This window comes from Mirounga angustirostris, unplaced genomic scaffold (assembly GCF_029215605.1).
Source record: "Mirounga angustirostris isolate CCGP_5_RB_7025 unplaced genomic scaffold, mMirAng1.0.hap1 SCAF_14, whole genome shotgun sequence".
NCBI classification, from domain to species: Eukaryota; Metazoa; Chordata; class Mammalia; order Carnivora; family Phocidae; genus Mirounga; species Mirounga angustirostris.
In genome coordinates, this window is record NW_026991722.1 from 2,290,348 (window position 1) to 2,309,815 (window position 19,468).

General features: G+C 47.0%; 1 protein-coding gene across 1 annotated transcript; it reads right to left on the reverse strand.

Moving 5' to 3' along the window:
* Window positions 1-7,016: 7,016 nt before the first annotated feature.
* On the reverse strand, window positions 7,017-16,667 carry GALR1 (galanin receptor 1). The gene is made up of 3 exons (XM_045886304.2): window positions 15,886-16,667; window positions 11,289-11,354; window positions 7,017-7,725 (listed from the first exon to the last, which is right to left on the reverse strand). The coding sequence occupies exons 1-3, from the start codon at window positions 16,549-16,551 to the stop codon at window positions 7,408-7,410; spliced, it is 1,050 nt and encodes a 349-aa protein (XP_045742260.2). The 5' UTR covers window positions 16,552-16,667; the 3' UTR covers window positions 7,017-7,407.
* Window positions 16,668-19,468: the final 2,801 nt, after the last annotated feature.

A 19,468-nucleotide genomic window follows, 5' to 3' on the forward strand; every position in this document is an offset into this window, starting at 1 on the left:
ATCTGGTGTAAGAAGATCCATGCTCATCATTATGTATACAGCAGTGTATAAGCAATCACATTAGTAAAATAAAAAATCAATATATACAGATTTTCTTCCTTATCCACACCACTATGTTATCAGGAGATAATTAACTAAAAAACTTTAAAGACAGAGAAGTAACATTTATCTCTTAGAGATAATAATGTAGTTAAAAATCAGCAGCCGCACAAAAAGACATGCATATATTTAGTTTAAACATTGAGTTCAAAAATTCACATGTTAACAACTGAAATGCTATATTCACCCCTCTATATCGGGGGAGAGGGGACAAAATTAATATACAGGTGTTCTTTTCCATCAAGCTATTTTTTGGAAGGGAAAAATATGATAATCTCTGAAATCCCTACATGTAAGGTATCAAACTCCTTCACACTTGGAAAATTTGTAAATTTTTGCAGATAGGCTAATGCAATAGTTGAACAGATATTTTATGAATCTGATCAATGTAAACAATAAAATCTGAATGATTTAAGCAATATAAGCAATGTCTTTTTCATAGAACCACAGAAGTTTAGATGTGCAATGGGCCATCTACTCAACTTGAATGGTTCTTAACTCTGGCAGTATGTCATCGGCCTTACAGAGATGCCTGGCCTCCAACTCCAACTCAGTCAAATCAGGAACGAGTTCTGAAAATGTGGTCCCTGGACCTGCAGCATCAACATCTCCAAAAAGCTTGTTAGAAATGCACATCTTGGACTCTACCCCAAATGCACCAAATCAGAAGTTCTGGAGGCGAGGCCCAGTAATCTGTTTTAATAAACTCTTCAAGAGATCCTGATACTTGGTAAAGCTTGAGAACCATGTCTGTAAGCTGAGGCCAGAGCATCATGAGTACCTTCTGCAGCACCCCCAGCTCATCCCAATGTGTTTTCGTTTCGAGACTCACAATCATTCATCCCTTTCAAGTCTTCCTTTATATGTGAGAATACCAAAGACAGCCTTTCCAACAGCAGCTGATCAACAGAGTTAAACTAAACCTCCCTGAAGGGCCCCAACATCTATGACCTTTTGTACAAGGTACAGCTCTCCTCCTCACTCAGAAAGATGCAATTTGAGAAACTAGAAGAGATTTGCCAACAATGTTCAAGGAAATATTGCATTCCTAACCCTGTGTCAAATCTTCAATCTTTATGAAATATATGGCAATAAAACATGACTCTTAGAAAAATCAATGTATGGAAAATAATATTTATGTATTCATTTCAGGTTGTAAATATTCCTAAATTATAATCTGATTTAATATGAAGAGGATTACTAAATTTAATTCTTTATCCATGTTAGCCCTGTTTTGAAAATATCACACATGAGGCATCTGCTCACTCACTCAGTAATGTCTTCCCTGTGAGGTTCCCCACGGGACCCTGAGGCTACGAGGATAAATAAATAGGACACGTGTGCCAGAATATCCTACCCATCTCACCGTGCATCGCCCGACCCTGAGCTGCATCACTGAATTCCACTTCATTAGCTACGTCTACACACCAGCAACAGTCTCTTTAGTGGGAAAATGACATGCTTTCCATTGTAATCAATAGTTTCTCTTCATCAAAGCTGGACAAAATGTGTCACGACTACATGTTTACAATGATTTTTCTTTATAACAAGATGGGATGGTTTCCGCTTAAAATCAGCATGAACCACTGCCCCTCCCCGCCATGCACTTCTGCTTTCTTGGACTTTGGTCCTTTCTAAAAGGACACTGTTTAACTAGTGATACCCACACGAGCAGGTTAAAAGGCAAGACATCCATTTATAATTGGATTCTGATCCTTTCACTTTGGCTGTTCTGTGCCCCAAGGTGCTCAGCTAAATTTCATCTTCGGTTATGGCCAATCAGAAAGAGCTGTAGCCAGCCCAGGGATCACGGAAAGGCCATCCCCCTGCTCAAATCTCTTAGCAGTGTGGATGCAGGGAGGGGCAGAGCAGGGAGGGAAGCCTCATCCTGCACAACCAGACGGAGCGTGCCTGGGAGAGCTGCCGGAGCCAGGTGCCCACCTCCTGACTCCCCGCTCTGTTCTGACGGGAGCTCCGGTGGGTGTGGGGTCACCAGAATCAGCTCCCCAAAGAGGGCCCTCAGGATGAACATGCCCATGGGCCTGCTCTACTGCCTTCCGATTCTCTGAAGAAAGTGGTCATCTGTGACCCTTACAAAAGTAATTTTCTCTTGAGGCTTCTGTTTCTGACATTCCACTATTAAAGGGAGAAATATGGATAGAGTAACCAGGAAAAAGGCATGAGTCCAGCCAAAAAAACGAAGATATGAAAAGTGTCGGTTATTCAGGGATCCCTCAAGGATGACAAATTTGGAAGATTGCAAATTGCCTTGGATCAGTTGTTTCTAAGTAGCTGTCAGTGAAATGTGAGGTGCAAATTCAGAGGCAGACTGAGGCAGATGTGCTCTGGTGGAACCACACAGGAGCCTGGCGTTCGCTCCCCCGGCCTCGGCTCTCCCTCCTCGGTGCACGGTCCTGAAGATCTGTGGAGCCTGAGGTCCCCAGGAGCACGCTCTGCAACCAACACTTAGGTGACACGCTGCAATTTCTTGAACCTTCAGGGATCCTTTAGATACTAGCCACGGCCAGTTACATGGTGGAGTCCTCCCATTTCACCTTTGGTACCCCGCTGCATAAGCTCCGTAAGTGGGGGCTTCACGAATTTTCTGTAGGGGCTGACACCCATCCCGTCACCACAGAATCCCTTACGTCATCTGCCACACCTGCGGTGCTGGTGACAGGTGCGCCTGGCCGCCTAGACACATCCGGTCCCGTGCAAGATGTGCCTTCACTACCTTTCCCGTGCCTGGACGTGTGCCTCACACCAGCTCCGACGCTTACCACCTGTGAAGGGCTCCCACACCATCCATTCCTCACCAGCACCAGCCCCTACACCATCCCGTTTCCACCCGCCAGAAGGCAGGTTACCTTGGCGACCCACAACAAGCTCACCAAAGGGGGAGAAAGAGCTTCATAGATCCACCGTGGTCTTCAGAACAATGACCCAGAAATGGTTCAGTTTTAACAATCAATACGCGATCTTTTGAAATAAGGTGCTAGACTGCATGGTGTCCCCTAGGAAACCCATAGTGGCCCCCAAGATTCACCCCAGTTTGTACGTTACCGCTGCCTGAAAGTAAGGAATTTGAATGGCAGATCCCAGTTCCAATCTCTTCCAGCAGCTGGAGATCTGACCTCTCTGATGCTGGAAACTTGGACTTGCACAACACACCCAGAGACATCCAGAAATCTGTTCGCCAGCAGAAAGGATGAGGCTTCTCACCTCAGTAGTGCATCGAAACCTTTAACCGTAGGACCAGTTGTCCATACAATTGTTTAAATATGGGAAACAGCCAACGTTAGAACAGACGGAAGTCCAGCTGAGGTTATTTCCACAATGTAACAAGACCTAAGAGCTCACTCCCCGCCTGCCCGGATGACCCTTCCCGGTGCAGCTGCATCCAGGACAGAACCCGAGCTCTCAGATGCACGTGAACACGGGCTGGAGGAGGGGTGCACTGAGCACGCACTCAGGAGCAAGTGGCGAGTAGCGTCCAGCATGGCAGGGAAGCAAAGGCCCAGGGCCTGCTGATGTTTCTAAAGGTCTTGCCCAAATCAAGTAGATGTGCCCAGCTCTGGATCCCAGAAGGGCAGCCAAAGTTACAAAGGTGAGAGTGAGTGAATCTGCCGTGCTAAGAAAAGTAAGCAAACAAAACATCCTGAGTGATGCATTTCAATATAGAGCACACTGTCCTTAGACACAGCCCACGTCAAAGAGGTTATCAGCGTGTTAAATTGTTCATCAGGCTCAAGTTTTCCACTTCTAAAAGAGAAAAATCAAGATACTTTATAAATTAAAATCAGATATAATCGCATTCTGTAATTTTTTCTTTCCAAGACAATAGGTAACCATCAGCGCTTTAGGCCACCTCCTCTTGCTTTATATGGCTTTTTGACATAAACAAGTCATTAACATCCACTTGACAAATAACCTAAATGCACAACATTTTTTAATGGCCAAGAAGAACATGATTGGCTTATCTAGAAAGCCACTCACAAATTTAAAACCTGGGAGACACCTGCAGTCAGTGTAGATCAAATTTACACGTTTTAGATGACAAGTTTCCAGAGGAAGAAGCCACATTGATATAATTACCCAAATTACATGACTGTTTCGTTTATATACATGTGTTTAATAAGTCCCTTTAAGCAGGAATATGGTGAAGCCATCCATTATTGTATTTAGCGGCCTCAGCACGAGCGTTTTGGAACTCGCAAGCATCTGGGCATCTGGGAAAGGAAACGGATGCCCAGCCAGGTTCCTCTCTCCTGCTCACAAGAAGCCTGACCGCGGCTTTCAGCTAACACGCGGGAACTGTGAGCCACACTGTCTCCGCGCGTCCCAAGGCGCTGGGTCAGACCCCAAGTGACAATTGACTCACAAGCAGCTTGTAGCCCGAGTGGCTCGTGCAGCCCGGCAACCACTTCCCTTCTTCACCGTCGCTCAGCATAAGGGGGTCGAAGGAGGGACTCCACTATAGTAAATATCACAGTGACAAACTCGGGATGCACACAAGTATCGAGAAAAGCACAAGACAGCGTGGATGGAGGAAGAGGAGATGACTCTATGACTCCCAATGTGTGCATAGAACAATTGTATTAAAAGCAAAAATATGTACCTAAAATATCCAGAGAATGACCTCTGAGCACGCACACGGTCAGAGCAGCGGAGAGCATCTCCTGAAGAGATCTCCTGGGGATGCAGGATGGGAAAGACTTTCCAACCACGTCTCTCTTCTCCTCAGTAGGAGACTGAAATCGGGGTGCAGACGTAAGAAGCCGTCAGCATATTTAATATGCCAGGGCCAGTCTCTAAATGTGAAAGCAAATGTCCAGAAAAATAACAGTCACCTTGGGATACTGAGGCAGCCAAATCTAAGGCGGAAAGCATCAATTTTCTTTGAAGTTCACCAAAAACCTGGTTTTCAAGCAGCCTGACTTCAAAGGCAAATACAGGATTTCTCCTTTAGTCTGGCTGTGGCAGGAAAAAGCGTGTCCTTGGGAGGTCTTCTTTATTTAGTGAAGGAAGCAAAGGTGCTTCTGAATTGGTCACATCAATTACGTATTAGAGAAACAACCCCCTAGGAAGCAGACACTCCGACACTTCTCTGGGCAACTGGAGTCTGTTCCCATCAGATCTTCGCAGGACGCACGCTATCGTCAGCAACAAAATCTGTTATACAAGCGACCACCTGTGCTCTGAGGATGAGGAATGACGATGGGCGGGAAAAATGTCTGCTCTAACTACGAAACCAAGTGATTTGCATCCACACTCGGCAACTTGGAGGTTTCGCGGTCCCTCTAGCTTCTGTCCTGCCGACAACAAATGGCAAGGACCAAGAGAAGCAATGTGGGTCAGTAAGCGCGTCCCGTTGCAGCATATCTTCCACTCTCTACTGACAGAACAGCAGCATCGGGTACTGCATTGTTTTAATACTCCCGTGTGTGTGTGCAGGAATCGGGAGAGGAAAACCGGGGAGCAGCCGCTGTGCAGGAAGCCTTTGTCAACCATGCAAATCCGAAGGCATCCAGGAGGCTCGCCCCGTGTGTGTTAACGGGTGTTTGCAACGGCAGCTTCGAGCTCCACAAAGCAGGTGAGCTATCATCGTCAGGATGCAATGTTTCTGCTGCTATATTTAATAAAGTGCAAAAAATGTTCCATGCAAAGGACCTACACTATTCTTTAAAGTACTCACATACACATACACACTTTTTTCCCCACCCCCGAACATGAAAGCTCATGATTTCCCAACCTTTCAAAGAATTTTCTCCTCTTCTGGCTAGAGAATCAGTTGTACCATTGTAAGCGTAAATACTGTTTGTTGGAGGAATATAATTAGTGACAATCAATCCCTAGCCTAGAGAATTTAACATGCAAAGACTTGTATTGAGTTTTTTATCTAAAATTCGATATTTCATATGGAATCTTGATTTGACACAGGGGTACATGATGCTAAATCCTTTTTTTAAAAAGTCTTGTTGTTTTAGTATTCTCCTAAAATATATCGAAGTCCCATAGTCTGAAAACTAGTCTTCTATGGTAGGATAATTTAATCTTTTCACCCCATTTTTTCACTGTAAACATGAATAAATACGAAATTGTCATGAAAACTACATTTGAAATTCAGCTTGCGATCATTTTAACTTCAATTTAACATTTTCAGACAAAGCAATATTTGGGATAAATGTGCATTTAACATTACTACAAATTTAATGAAAAAAGCATTTGTTTGCGCAACCTACATCCCTGGGTATACCCGTTCAGAAGATTCCTTTTCCTCAAACGTTATCTGAATCAAACATCGAGTGTGCTTTCTGCACGTGGCATACCCATTGCTGCACGTGGCTTACTGAATTCTGACTTCTCTTTGGCCCCAGAGAAATTATTATCTACACAGCGTCCTCACTGACTTATTTTTAACTCTCTTTGGCTCCGTTCCATTCGAGGTTCGAAGCATAGCTACTACCCCAGGCAAGTAGATTTATAAAACTCTAACGACCAGGTTCCTTTTCAGATCTCACCTAGAGCTTCCAATCTTAGAATAGTTGCATTTGGCATTTTTCCCTGTTTGTTTTTTTTTTTAGTTAACTCTACAAAGCATACATTACAGGATATTTTAAGGGCAGCACCCAAGGCTGCCACCCCGAGTCACCAGGGCACCACTGCACCTGTCTCTGGGGATAGTTAATAGACCTCATGATCACACATGGGTGCAGCTCATCCCCAGAAACCCTGTTCCTTATTTACAGGTGGGAGCAAGCGTGGGCTGTGCAAATACACTTGGCAAAGTCTTACTTCCATTTAACAGGTGTATCTCTATACAAACGGCCACAAAAATTAAATTCAGGTAAAACTTTCATCATGTGTCCGTGATCATATTTTAAAACACATAGCTTACAACATTACCTATTTCCTTAAAATTGAAGAATTAACACATACATTTTTTTCTAAGTAAATTTGCTTCAAAATGTAGATTGCCATGCAATCCTGACCATATTTATCAGTCCTGATTTCTTTATTCTGTGAAGACTTGAACATATCTATGGAACTTTATTAAACTTTCATTTCTGTAGAGGCATAAAACTTGTTGGCATTTTCTTTTGTTTTGGAAATAAAATTTAGAAATAATATTTCCTAGAGATTTCCTAAATGGACCAAAGCACTTTTTTTTAAAACCAAGTGGAATTTAATTAAAATGACATGAATTGTTGGGAACGTAAGAAGTTGCAGCCTTGCTGAGCCCCGCCCTGTGGTTTTGCGTCTGGCCCACGCGTGCGGAAACTCCACAAGCCTGTGCTAACACCCCTCTCACACGTGAGTGCAGTTGGTGGACGGCGGGGTGTCTACTCGACTTCTGTTCTCTTTAGTATCATTAGGAGGCAATACATTGCGAATGTGGCACTTGAACACTTGCTTATAGGCCTTCCTAAAATTCTCAGAGAGAAAAGCGTATATGATGGGGTTCACTGAGGAATTACTGTATGCCAGGCAGTGGGCAGCGATTCTGAAGAGGAAGGAGGCGGGGGTCAGCGGGAAATCCCCAAACCCAGCCCAGAGATTGATGATGTGGTGCGGCAGCCAGGATATCCCAAAAACCACAACCACCACCAGAAGCGTCTGTGCGGTCTAGAAGAAGAGGAAAACAAAGGAAACGTCAATTAGAACAGGAGAATAATCCGGAGCTTGGAACACGCTCTAAGATCGCTTTATGTATATTGCGATGGAATCAGATACTGAATCCGCTTTAAGTGTTGGCCACGACTTCATATCACAGTTTTGTTCCAAACTTGTCCGGGACGTGGAATAACTTCATCACGTATGTGAGACGCATGTGGATTACGGGAAGTGTATTCTGGATCGTGGGAATACAAATGTGCAGAGACTAAACACTGTGACTTTAAAACCACAAAGCTCTGAGCAGGGCACACGCTGAGACAGTGTCCCCTGAGATGCAGCTCAGGTGAGCGCTCGAAACCTCTCCGAACAGTGGCCTCGACGACCGTGTATGTCTTTATTTCTCCTCGTTGATCTCTGCCAAGTGAAAGACCCCAACACACTGATGCATTCCAGAGAGACATCTCAGATTCTGTCGGGGGGCCAACTAGCCCCATTGTTCGGTTTGCATGTAACCCTTCCCTCGCTGCCCCTAAATCGAAAAGAGCTGAAGGCAAAGGCAGGACCCACGTGTTTCCATTGAGATTTGTGCCAAGCAGGGGATGGAAGAAAGCCGTACCTGATTAAGGACCTCAGCACAAGACGAGCCTTCCCTCCAGCTCCCTGTCTGCAGCATGCTTTGTGTGCTTGCCCATCACCTCCTCAGTGGGCTGGGCTTGAGCCTGAGGACCACCTTTCCTGTGTTTCATGGCAGCCCGTTGGGTACATGTTTGAAAAGCAACAACTAGATAGTAATGCTGGGATTGGGTGGAAACTGTCTATGTCTTCAAACAAAAGATGGTGGGCTCTTAATATTTTTTAAACTAAAATACAACACAATCAGCTGGCTCCTTCCTTAAAAGGTGGCTCAGGAACCAAGCAGGGTCCTGACTGCTGATGGCCTCAGCGGCACTGGGGCAGTGGTGGGCGACTGGGAATGTCCTGACTGCTGGCCGTGTGCGGGAAGCAGACCCCATCAGGATCTCGGGTCTGGGGTGAGAACGCTGAGATTTAGAAAGGTCAAGACAGGTGCCTGGTGTTCCAGAGCCGAATGCTAAGTTAGAGTGGGAAGCCCGGTAATGTGATCCCAAACCCATGTTCTGAATGCTCAGACACAGGGAAAGAATAGCTTGCAAAATCTGCCTAGTCACCATCAACCCCATCTCCCACTCTGCGCCCCTCCCCGAGCTCCGGGGAAACCAGAGCATCAGGGCACTTGGGCGGACAATCAAAGCCTCAGAAGACAGCGGTCACCTGGACCTCCAACGGAACCATGCACGGAAATGTCCCCAGCCCCCTGTGCTCGACTGCTCCAGCTCCCAGGTCACCACCGTCAGGGAAGGGGATCTGGAGGATATGAGAGATGCAGGCTCGGAGCCCCTTGCCTGAAGGTTGGAATCTTCTCTCTCAGACTGAGCCCTGGTTGCTAGAGTTTGTGGAGTTGAAACACGGACGTCCAGAGCACCAGTCCCCAGCACCTTTCCCTGACCTCCCTGCCAGAGCTTTCCCTTCTACACAGAGCAAACCCCGGCCGACCGGAATGGACAAATAAGGGGAAGGAGGTTGGGAGGACTGAAGGAGATGGAAGGAAGAAGCTGAAGAGCACGGGGATGCTCATTCTCAGGTCCTCACATGGAGCAAGGGCAGGATGCAGGAGGTGGTTCCATGGCTAGGACATCCCTGGGAACGTACTGCCTCAAGCCCTGCCCTGCGGCCCCCTCCACCGGCCCCGTGAAAATGAGAACCCCGCTGAAGATGCCACACCCCCAGGAGGGCAGGAGTGAGCTGCCCATGCCCACAGGACCAACATTGACAGCAAACCCACACGCAGCACACATCCCTCAGAGACATGGGCTGGAAGGCAGACGCTCCATAACCAGGTGGAGGCAGAGATGCAGGAGGAGGGTGGGATTTCAGGGCAAGGCCAGGACAAATGCATCGGGGGGGCAGGACATGACAGGACTGCTCACCATCACAAGGTGCCATGGATTGTGCAGAAGCCTGGGACTCACGCTAGCCATAACCTGGATGTGCAGCCTTAGAAAAATGACGTAACCTCCCTGGGCCTCGACACCCTGCCCCGGTGAAATGATTCTGACTGTGCCTCATTCATTCAAATGCTTAAAACAACTCAGGTAAAATCCAACAACAGGTTTTTTTATAGGGTGGCAGGATTACATATTAAAACTGCTTACTGCATGACACACAAAGCAAACAAGAAATTTGCTCACATATATTAACAGATTGTCTGCTATCAATCCACTTATCCATTAGTATATGAGAGATTCCATTCCCAGATGATTTAATCAAAAACAATCGAGACATAATTATACCCACAAATAGAACAGAACACATCATCTTTTCTTTCTAAGACAGAGAGGACATCTCTCTACTTCACCAAATGAATACCCTCTGGATATCCCATTTCATTGCATCTTTCAGGAAGTTTCTACTAAGTGCCAAGCTTAGGACAGAAACAGACCCCAGCAGCTTATTGATAAGATCCAGTCCGTGGGGCAAAGGTAATGTGCGTGAATATGGCATATTTTATATGTGTATGTTTGCAGTTCATCCCAAATTTACCTCTCAATTTTTAGTGATTCCCCCGATCTTCTCATAACCATGAACAAGGCTCTTTTCTTGGTCTCCGCATAGCATTGAATATGAGAGGACTACAATTTACAATAGATGTCGGGAAAGAACACTTGCGTCCTTGATCATCATAAAATTTAGAAGGACAAACAAGGTGCTCTGTGATGTTATGACTACCATTTGTGGGTGAAAATGTCTGGCTATATCTCCTCCCTAAACATCTTGTCCAATACTCTTATTCTACTTTCTAAAATCAGAGATTCTATAGGTATCATGTAAGAGTTAGAATGATCCTGATTTGTAACATAGTTTTTCTCAAAATGTGAACCAGGGTTCACATAATAAATACCAGGGTGTTAGATGCCTTAATATGACTCAGGAGAAGCTTGTTTAAATCAGGATTCACGGAACGAGAAAGACAAAAGTGGGTAGAAGTCCCTTTGGGGCCCCTCCCCCATTTCCCCTGAGGACCAGTGTCAGCACAAGTCAAAGAGGAAGAGAGGACAATGCATCCGATTTGGGGGCTTAGGAGAGAGATTAAAGTAACATCTCTGAAAAGACAGTTAAGCCAGAGCCTCCTAGAATCACATCAACAATGATAAATACACAATAAGATGGTTTTGTGCAAATTATGGACGTCAGGAACTCTACCCTCTGTCCCAATCAACCTAGAACACATCTCCTAAAGAGAATCCAAAAAACTACCTGTTTCCTCACCTCTCCAAACCTCCGTCTAAGTTTTCATGCAGCAGCTGGTCACCTGTGATGCCCTCAGAAGCTGACTTTCCATCCCTACCCTGTGCCTCATGGTCAGAGGTCCATTTCAGATATCTGTACCAAAGAACCTAAATGTCACAGGCAGTGGTGGATATAAGGATAATTAGGAATAAAAACGAACTAAGCTCTGAAATGTGACATATAGAATATATATTTGTGAATATTACCTTTTTCTTCGATGCTTCTGACTTCTTCGACATGTTCTTCAATTTTTTATGCAAATGATTCAGGACCTGGAAAACACAGACTAATAAAACTGTTTGCCTCTTGCCCACAGTTCCTTGTCTGATTTGCACTGACAATTCTTGACACTCTGACCTGGTAATCACATTACTTATAAAATCATTCAAATCGAAATGCACATAAGGTGCCAAAGTAATAAGGCATATGAACTGCCAACTGCAACTGTTTAACATTTAGGAGTATCCAGGGACTGTTGTGGTCACAGCATCTATTTGCAGAGAAACTGGGGTGTGTGGTTCTGGAGTTTTGTCCAGAAAATGTCACACTGCTACCCCTTTATGGGTCCTTACTTGTCTACCTTCCACCTCAGTTTCCCCAAGATTCCACATTTTAACAATCACCAGGTCCCTGCTGTAAGTAGGGTGTGATGCCAAATCCTAGAAACGTGGAAAAACCAGAGGTCTCCCTCCAGTGCACTATCCAGTGGGGAAAGCAAGCAAGTGAGCAAATCAAGATGATGTAATCAGAGTTCTCCAGTACAGCCAAAGTTTGCTTCAACTTATTCCTTCTGTTTTCCTGTTGTGGCTCCTCACAGCAAATTCCCACCCACCTGCTTTCCTTGAGTTCTTTATTCTAATTCTACCTACTGTTCCATGAGTTTAGACAACTCACCTTGTGGGGGACTCAGCCTCTCTGGGGATTTATAGACGGTTTAGCAAGGTTTTACGATTAACATCCCTGTCAGAGGATCTCCTGGGAGATACTGGCTCTGTTCATTAGCAAAACTATTTCTGCCTTCTCTTGCCAGTGTAATACTCAGGAGAAATGATGTGAAACATTTGGGTTATATGTACGAATTTACAACATAAGCTCGGTCTTACACAACAGAGCCCACCCTGCAGACTTGTACTGGGGTTCATTTTTATATACCATCTGAGTGAACACCTAAGGAAAAATTAGCCTCTGGATGACTAAGGGCTTTGGGTTGTCTGTAGTTTGCCAAATGAGGCTCTGAGAGAACTAGAAACCGCTTTCCAGACACTTTTTTGTTTCCCTCTAGCACCTCAGCATGGAAATAATGCAATCAATTTGGACTCACTGCAAAAGTCTGCTGCACTCAGCTAGATGCAGGACTTCTGGAGTGATCAATTATACCCTAATTAAGAAACTACAGGATTTATTTACCAACTTCATGAGCTCTAAGCAAGTTAAGCAGACATCACGGGGTGTGAATTTCTGACACCAAATTCTCAGCCCTACCGAACTACTTCTCCCTTCCTACAGTGGCTTAGCATCATCTCCAACAAGACGAGTCTTTCACTTGGTACAGTAACATTTAGGATTGCTTTCAATACATTGACGATAGATTAGTTAACTGTTCTGCCAACAGAAATTAGGGTTCCAGGAACTGAATGTAAGAGAAAACAGAAGAGCTTTTGTAGGATCTTGTCTAGGGAGCACGGGTCATGTGAGTTTCCTTGTTGGCAGCCTCCCCAGCAAGAGACCACAGGAGGACACTGGTCATTGAGGACAAGGGACAAGAAGAGAGAAGAGAGGACAGGCAGCACAACAAAATCAGAAAGGGACATCTGGAGAGGAGGCCAAACAGAAAAGTGAAATATTATCTGCTTCACAATGCTGCCCGAGGGTCTATTCACTCCTTCAACAAACTCATTGCATCACATCTCAGGGACTTCAAGCCACGTGTGGAATGTTGAGTGGTCAACAGAGAAAATACCCACATATAGGGGCACCTGGGTGGCTCAGTCATTAAGCGTCTGCCTTCGGCTCAGGTCATGATCCCAGGGTCCTGGGATCGAGCCCTGAATCGGGCTCCCTGCTCCTCGGGAAGCCTGCTTCTCCCTCTCCCACTCCCCCTGCTTGTGTTCCTGCTCTTGCTATCTCTGTCTCTGTCAAATAAATAAATAAAATCTTTTAAAAAAAAGAAAAGAAAATACCCACGTATAGTTTTCTTCACTGTTTCCCTTCAATAGCCCAAACTACGAGCACACATTGATATATTATAATGCATATATTGATATATATTTGATGAGATCTTGCCATCAAAGGTATCATGATGGGTTGTAACTGCATTTCTGTGAAGGATGATGATGGCATGATGGTGTCACTCTCTGGTTCTACACACTTAGCTGTGTGTGGGAGGCATACACTCAAACCTGAGCCAAGGTCACCTTGGGCATCAGATGTCTCTGGGGATGTGCGAGAATTTGGCAGGTGGGCACATGAAGAGTTTACCCTCATGTCAGATAGTGGATGGTCCCAAACAAGAAGTCCCTCCAGGGAAAGAGAGCAAGGGGCCAGCCCCGTGCAAAAAGGAGCACGACAAGCACACACCACCCCGGGCATTCTGCGTGTTTCTCAGGGCCGGTCAGGCACAAACTTTCTACACGAAGTCATAAGGTTTGGGGAGTAGAAGGCAGCACTCGAATGCAATTCCCTTGTTGAGGTAAAAAAAAATGGAATCTCAGATGACTTTTCAGCCATTTGTGATTTTTCATCGTGGCCATCAGTCCTGGGCTTGGAGAAAGAGCTAGTCCTGGACCTAACATTCAAGAAGAATCGTTAGCTGGACAGTGTTCCTTAATGATGGAGGCAAAGAAAAGCAGCTGGAAAGAAACACCTAAGCTATTCTTCAAGCCCTAGATTGAATCTGAAAATATTAGCTTGAATGTAAAAGAAATTTCCAGTTATGCTTAAAAGCAAACTATTTCCATGTAAAAAGTATCCCAATGAGCATGCATTTGTTGAATTTTTTTAAACTATTTTGAAACTTTGCCCTATGTGTGAATTTCATAAATTCTCAGATGACAGAAATGTAGCCTAATTTTTTCTAAAATTTTGCCTTGTCATTTCCTTCGAGAACACCTGGAGACTTTTGGGAAGTGAAAGAACAGTATATTTCAGCTCTGCTTCAGGTGATTATGAATTCACCACCAAATATTTTGAGAACACTTGGAGTCCTGAGCTTCATGCTCCTAAGGCCCTCCCTTGGTGACTGGAAACTGCCTTAAAACGCTTCCTGAACCATCTACCAGCTTCATAATCTGGGTCAGTTGCTTTGCTCTTCCCAAACCCTTTCCTGGATGCTCCTGCCCACAGTTCTTGTGCAGACTGAGCAAGACAGTTGCTGAGGTTGAGCACTGCACTGGTAGAACCACGTTTTGTTTTGTTTTTTCTTTTGCATTTGAAGAAGGCTAAGTGAATAAACCAGCCATTTTGCAAAGAGCTAAACTACAGCTATCTTCCAAATGTCCTATCTTGCCCTATCTCTTCCATGTATCTTTATGTATAACCCTTTGATGCAGGCCATTCTTTCAGATAATATCCAAAACTATTACCATTCAAACAGACACAACTCTACATAGATGATATGGGGCAGGGGAAAACAGAAACCAGGGGGCTTATAGTAAACACTTTTGCTGGGAAAAATATGAATTGAATGTAAGTAAGTATTGCTCTCTGTAATCTGGTTACTCATGGCCCTAGAGTCATGGCCTTATCAGAAACAGAAGGAGAGACAGAGAAAGACGAAAATAAAATGCTGGGAATTTCAAAAGTTGGCAGCAGAGATGTTTTCCTCATGGTGATGATACTCCCAGAATACGTTGGGGAGCTGGGCTTTACCCCCAGGAATCACTGTCACGTGATTAAGCATATATTCTTACTCAAGCACAAACAAGTGTATCCAGAAAGTTGAAGACTGATCAGTATAACAGCTTCAAAACCCACCTTATTAATGAGAGAGGATGTGAGTTTGCTGAGCTCTGCCAAGATATGTGAAGGGAGGATGGGAGCAATTTTCCTGGTAAGGAGGGAGGGGTAGGTAGCTGGGCCAGAAGTGACAATAATGCAACTCTTGATGAGAGTTAGGGATTTAGGCCTGAATCACTTCATGTTGTCTACACAACCATTCTAAACAGAATTGAAACCCATCCATCCAAAGTTCTCTGGAGACTCAGGTCAAGATACTGTGAAGAAATATTCTTTTAGCACTGGGGTTTATCAAGCTTAAGCTTCCGGTAAAATACAGCTCAAAGTGCCTTCACCAGGAGCACAGGCTTCAAGGAGCAGGAAGGGGACCGGGGCGACCAGCCAGGCGCCCCAGGCAAGGGCAGGGGAGGGGGCAAGGGGCGGTGCGCTCTGGCTTACCGTGCTCCCTGCAGCTCTGCAGTCCTGCAGTCTGAGCCCCAGATTGGATCCGCGGTGCTGGGTGTGGGTGGCTAAAACTGAGGGCAATTCGGCTGCCAAGGGGACAAACTCAGGGTCCAGGGCTGTGGTGGTGGGAGGCCGAGGGGTGGCAGGACCTCTGGGAAGTGACCTGCAAGCTTTCCCCAGTGGCTCCCAGACTCCAAGTAACTTTCCCGCGCACCCTCTCACACACCATCCACCAGGGGAGAGAAAGGGCTGTGGGGAAGGTTCTCAACCCAAGCTGCCCAGAAAACTGGAGCCGGTGAGGGCAAAGGGGCTCCGAGGGGGGCGCGGGGACACAGGAGCTACCCCGAGGCCCCGAGCCCGCCGCCCGCCTGAGCCCCCGCCCCTGCCCGCGCCCCGGGCGCCCACCTTGGCATAGCAGAAGCAAATGAGCAGAAGCGGCAGCAGGTAGCCAAAGACGAAGGTGCACACCACATAGGCCTTCTTGTGGCCCTGGTTGGGCCACTGCTCCCAGCAGAAGGTCTGATTGCTGACTTCCAAGTGGAAGAGGCTGTAGTGGTAGGCCACGGGCGAGGCCATGGCGATGGACAGCGCCCAGATGAAGCCCAGGCCCAGCAGCGTATTGCGGGACACCCGCAGGGAGGAGGAGCGCCTCAAGTGCACGATGGCCACGTAGCGGTCCACCGACATCGCGGCCAGGGTGAAGATGCTGACCAGCATGGAGACAGTGAAGAAGTAGTGGGTGAACCTGCAGATGAAGGCGCCCAGCACCCAGGTGGGCAGCGCGTACACCGTGGCCTGGAAGGGGATGCAGAAGAGCAGGTAGGCCAGGTCGGCGATGCTCAGGTTGAGGATGAACAGGTTGGTGGTGCTGCGCGGCTTGCCCGGCTTGCTGCGCGCCAGCACGGTGATCACCAGGCTGTTGCCCAGCACGCCGAACGCGAAGATCAGGCCGAAGAGCACCAGAGTGATGAAGTTCTCAACGTCGATGCCATGGAGCGGTCTGGGCTCCGGGGCGGGGGGCTTGGGCCCGCTAGCGTTCCCCTCGCTGAGGTTCCCGGCTGCCAGCTCCATGGCCCGCGGGCGCCCGGACGCGCTGGCGGGGGTGCCCTGCTGAGGAAGAAAGCTCGGAGGAGCCAGGGGTCCCGACCCCGAGCACGCAGAGGGCGAGTTTCCGATCCTGAAGCCCCGCGATGGGCACGCACCCTGAGGCTGAGCCTACTGGCACCGTCTTTGTGCGAGGCCGCCTGCGAGGAGCCCAGATCGGGACCTTCCCGGGAACGCGCGGCGGTCCCGAGAGCGCGGGCTTCCCTCTGCGCGGCCGCCCAGACCCGGGAGGAGGGACCCGCCAGTGCGGCTGCAGGGGTGGAGAGCCCCTCTGCGCCTTACCGGTTCCTGGTCCCTGCTGGCCGGTTCCCTCGTTCCGGGAGTGGCTTCGGGCGGCACCTGTTGCTCTGAGCCGCTCCCTCCCCGCGTCGCTCCCCCCCGGACAGCCGGTGAGCGGCAGCGCACGCCGCAGTTCGTGGAGAGGGCTGCCCGCGCCTCCTCTCCCCTCCCAGCTTTTGCAGGGGTTCCAAGTGATCTACCGGGTGAGCGCCTTCTGGCCGCTTTCCCGAGGCTCTCAGAGGGGGTGCGCGGGGCCTCTGCTGCAGCTGAGACGTAGAAAACACAGCGGGCTGAAATCCGCGCCCCTGGGGCCTCTCCAGTCCCCCGGAAGTCACAGCGCGCGCAGAGACTGCAGGAGTCCTAAAGGGATGGGGCGCCGCCCACCTCCTCGCAGGAATCGGGCGCGCTCGCTCGCCTCTGCAGGGTGCGGACCTGCGTGGGTCCAGCGAGGGCGGCCGCTGCCGGGTGCAGCAGGGCCCGGGCGGCGGAGCAGAGCCGAGCGCGCTCCAGCGCGCGGGGCGCAGGCGGTGGGCTGCGCAGTCTCCGCACCCGCTAGCGCCGCTCGTCTTTCTTGGCTCCTGCGGTGGCTGTCCCTGAGAGCGCTCCCTGCCCCAGGAATTAACCCCCCCCCCAGAGATCAGCGACTGGCACTGCAGCCTGGAGTTTTGTAAAATCCCTGATCCCACCCCCACCCTTCCCACCGCTAGGGAGGAAACAAGCAGGAAAAAACATGAATGGCCTGTTGGAGTTTTCATTGGAAACGTCTAAAATATTAAAGGTGTGTTCACATCATCCAACTTTAGATCAGTTTGGCTTTGTGTTTCTCACCTGAGCGACATAAACAGAAGTACTGACATGACATATTTGTGAGGTGGAAAAAAACATGTTTACACCAAGAAATTGAGCTGAGGATAGCTGTGAGTATCATCCCCGTGTGTAATCTTGCTAGTTCCCAACTAGAGAGCTGAAATGGATTCATTTCTTTGCAGCGTTGATATGATATGTCTCTATTCACTTCCAAGATCACGGTGTGTTTCCAGCCCTCTCCAAATGATGATTGAGGGTCTAGTATGTGGCAGACACAGTCAGGTCGCAGAAGGTTGAGCGAGGTGGGGTGCGCCCTATGGGTATGGCACGGCGATTACTTGGAGAACAGGCCAAGTGCAGGCACAAGGCTGAGCCTTGGGGAGTGGGGGAAGCAGGTGGTGGGGAATCCTGCTCTCTTTCTGCCTCACCTGTCCCCTCTGCCTCGTTTATAGGAAGAGGTTGAGGCAGTTCACTGAGCATCCACCGCAGAGCAAGTACTTCACCTGCACTCATTGTTTCTTCTAATATCCACACACGTTTCCCAGAGGACGAAGTTGAGTTTAAGTAACTTATGTAGCAGAGTATCTTGCTAAATCAAGAAGGCTCTTACCTTCCCTGGAAGGTGCCTCCAAAACTTGTCCATCAGTTGCTTTCCTCCCCAAGGGGTTCTCTGACCTACACGTTGATGGGATCCTGCATTGGGCAGCTCCATTATATTGGAAGTCATTTGTAATCAAATTTGGGAAAGGAATGTTCTTAATTATTATGAACTATTTTCAACATGAAACAAATAAGATGAAATTATAGTGAATACCCATGGTGCCCACCATCCAGGTTAGAATAATAATAATAATAATAAAAATCGGGCGCCTGGGTGGCTCAGTTGGTTAGGCGACTGCCTTTGGCTCAGGTCATGATCCTGGAGTCCCGGGATCAAGTCCCGCATCAGGCTCCCTGCTCGGCAGGGAGTCTGCTTCTCCCTCTGACCCTCCTCCCTCTCATGCTCTCTGTCTCTCATTCTCTCTCAAATAAATAAATAAAATCTTTAAAAAAAATCATCAATAGAGTTGGAACAGCTTTTATCTACTTTGCAAATCACAACCTCCACCCCCCCCCCATCTCCAGGTAACCTATGTCTTGTCTGTTAGTCATTTCTTTACATATTTATGGCATATGCATAGGTTCTCACATAATATACTATGAATTTTTAGTTTATTTTAACGTTATATGGTTGGTATGATAGTACTGATTTTTCCCTTAAGGTGTAAATTGCCTGATATTGCTCTAGATACACCAACAGTCTTTGCTACTTATTGGTCTGCTATATTTTTTGCAATCTTCCCGTGTCCTGTGATTTAGGGGGTATCTCTTAGAAATAGCACATAACTGAAATATTTAAAAACCCAATTTGGCAATCCCTATTTTTTAACTAGTGAGTTTAGTCTGTTTACTTCTTTTTGTTATTACTGATCTATGTGGTCTTATTTTTTTGTTTTCTGTCTCCATGCTTCTGCTTCTCCCCCATGTTTTAACATCTTTTGGATTGCATTTTAACCTGTCTTTTTTTCCCATCTTAAAATGGGAGGGAAGGAATATGATCCATTTTTATTATTTTGCTGGTTACCCTTGAGTGCCTGCTACCTGCCAGGAACTATTTTAAGTTCTGGAGTTAGAGCAATGAACAAAGTCAAGCCCCTTCTTTTATGGATTTTATGTCTTATTATGGAGACAGGACATTAAAAAAGAAACAAAACCATAATATGCCATATGGTAAACACTCTAAAGGAGAAGAAAACAG

Coding starts and splice junctions, on each gene's coding strand:
- GALR1 (XM_045886304.2), bottom strand. CDS start 16,551: ATGGAGCTGGCAGCCGGGAACCTCAGCGAGGGGAACGCTAGCGGGCCC. Junction 11,355..15,885: donor TTTGCTTCTGCTATGCCAAG/GTGGGCGCCCGG, acceptor TGTGTTTTCCAG/GTCCTGAATCATTTGCATAA. Junction 7,726..11,288: donor CAGAAGCATCGAAGAAAAAG/GTAATATTCACA, acceptor CTCTTCTTCTAG/ACCGCACAGACGCTTCTGGT.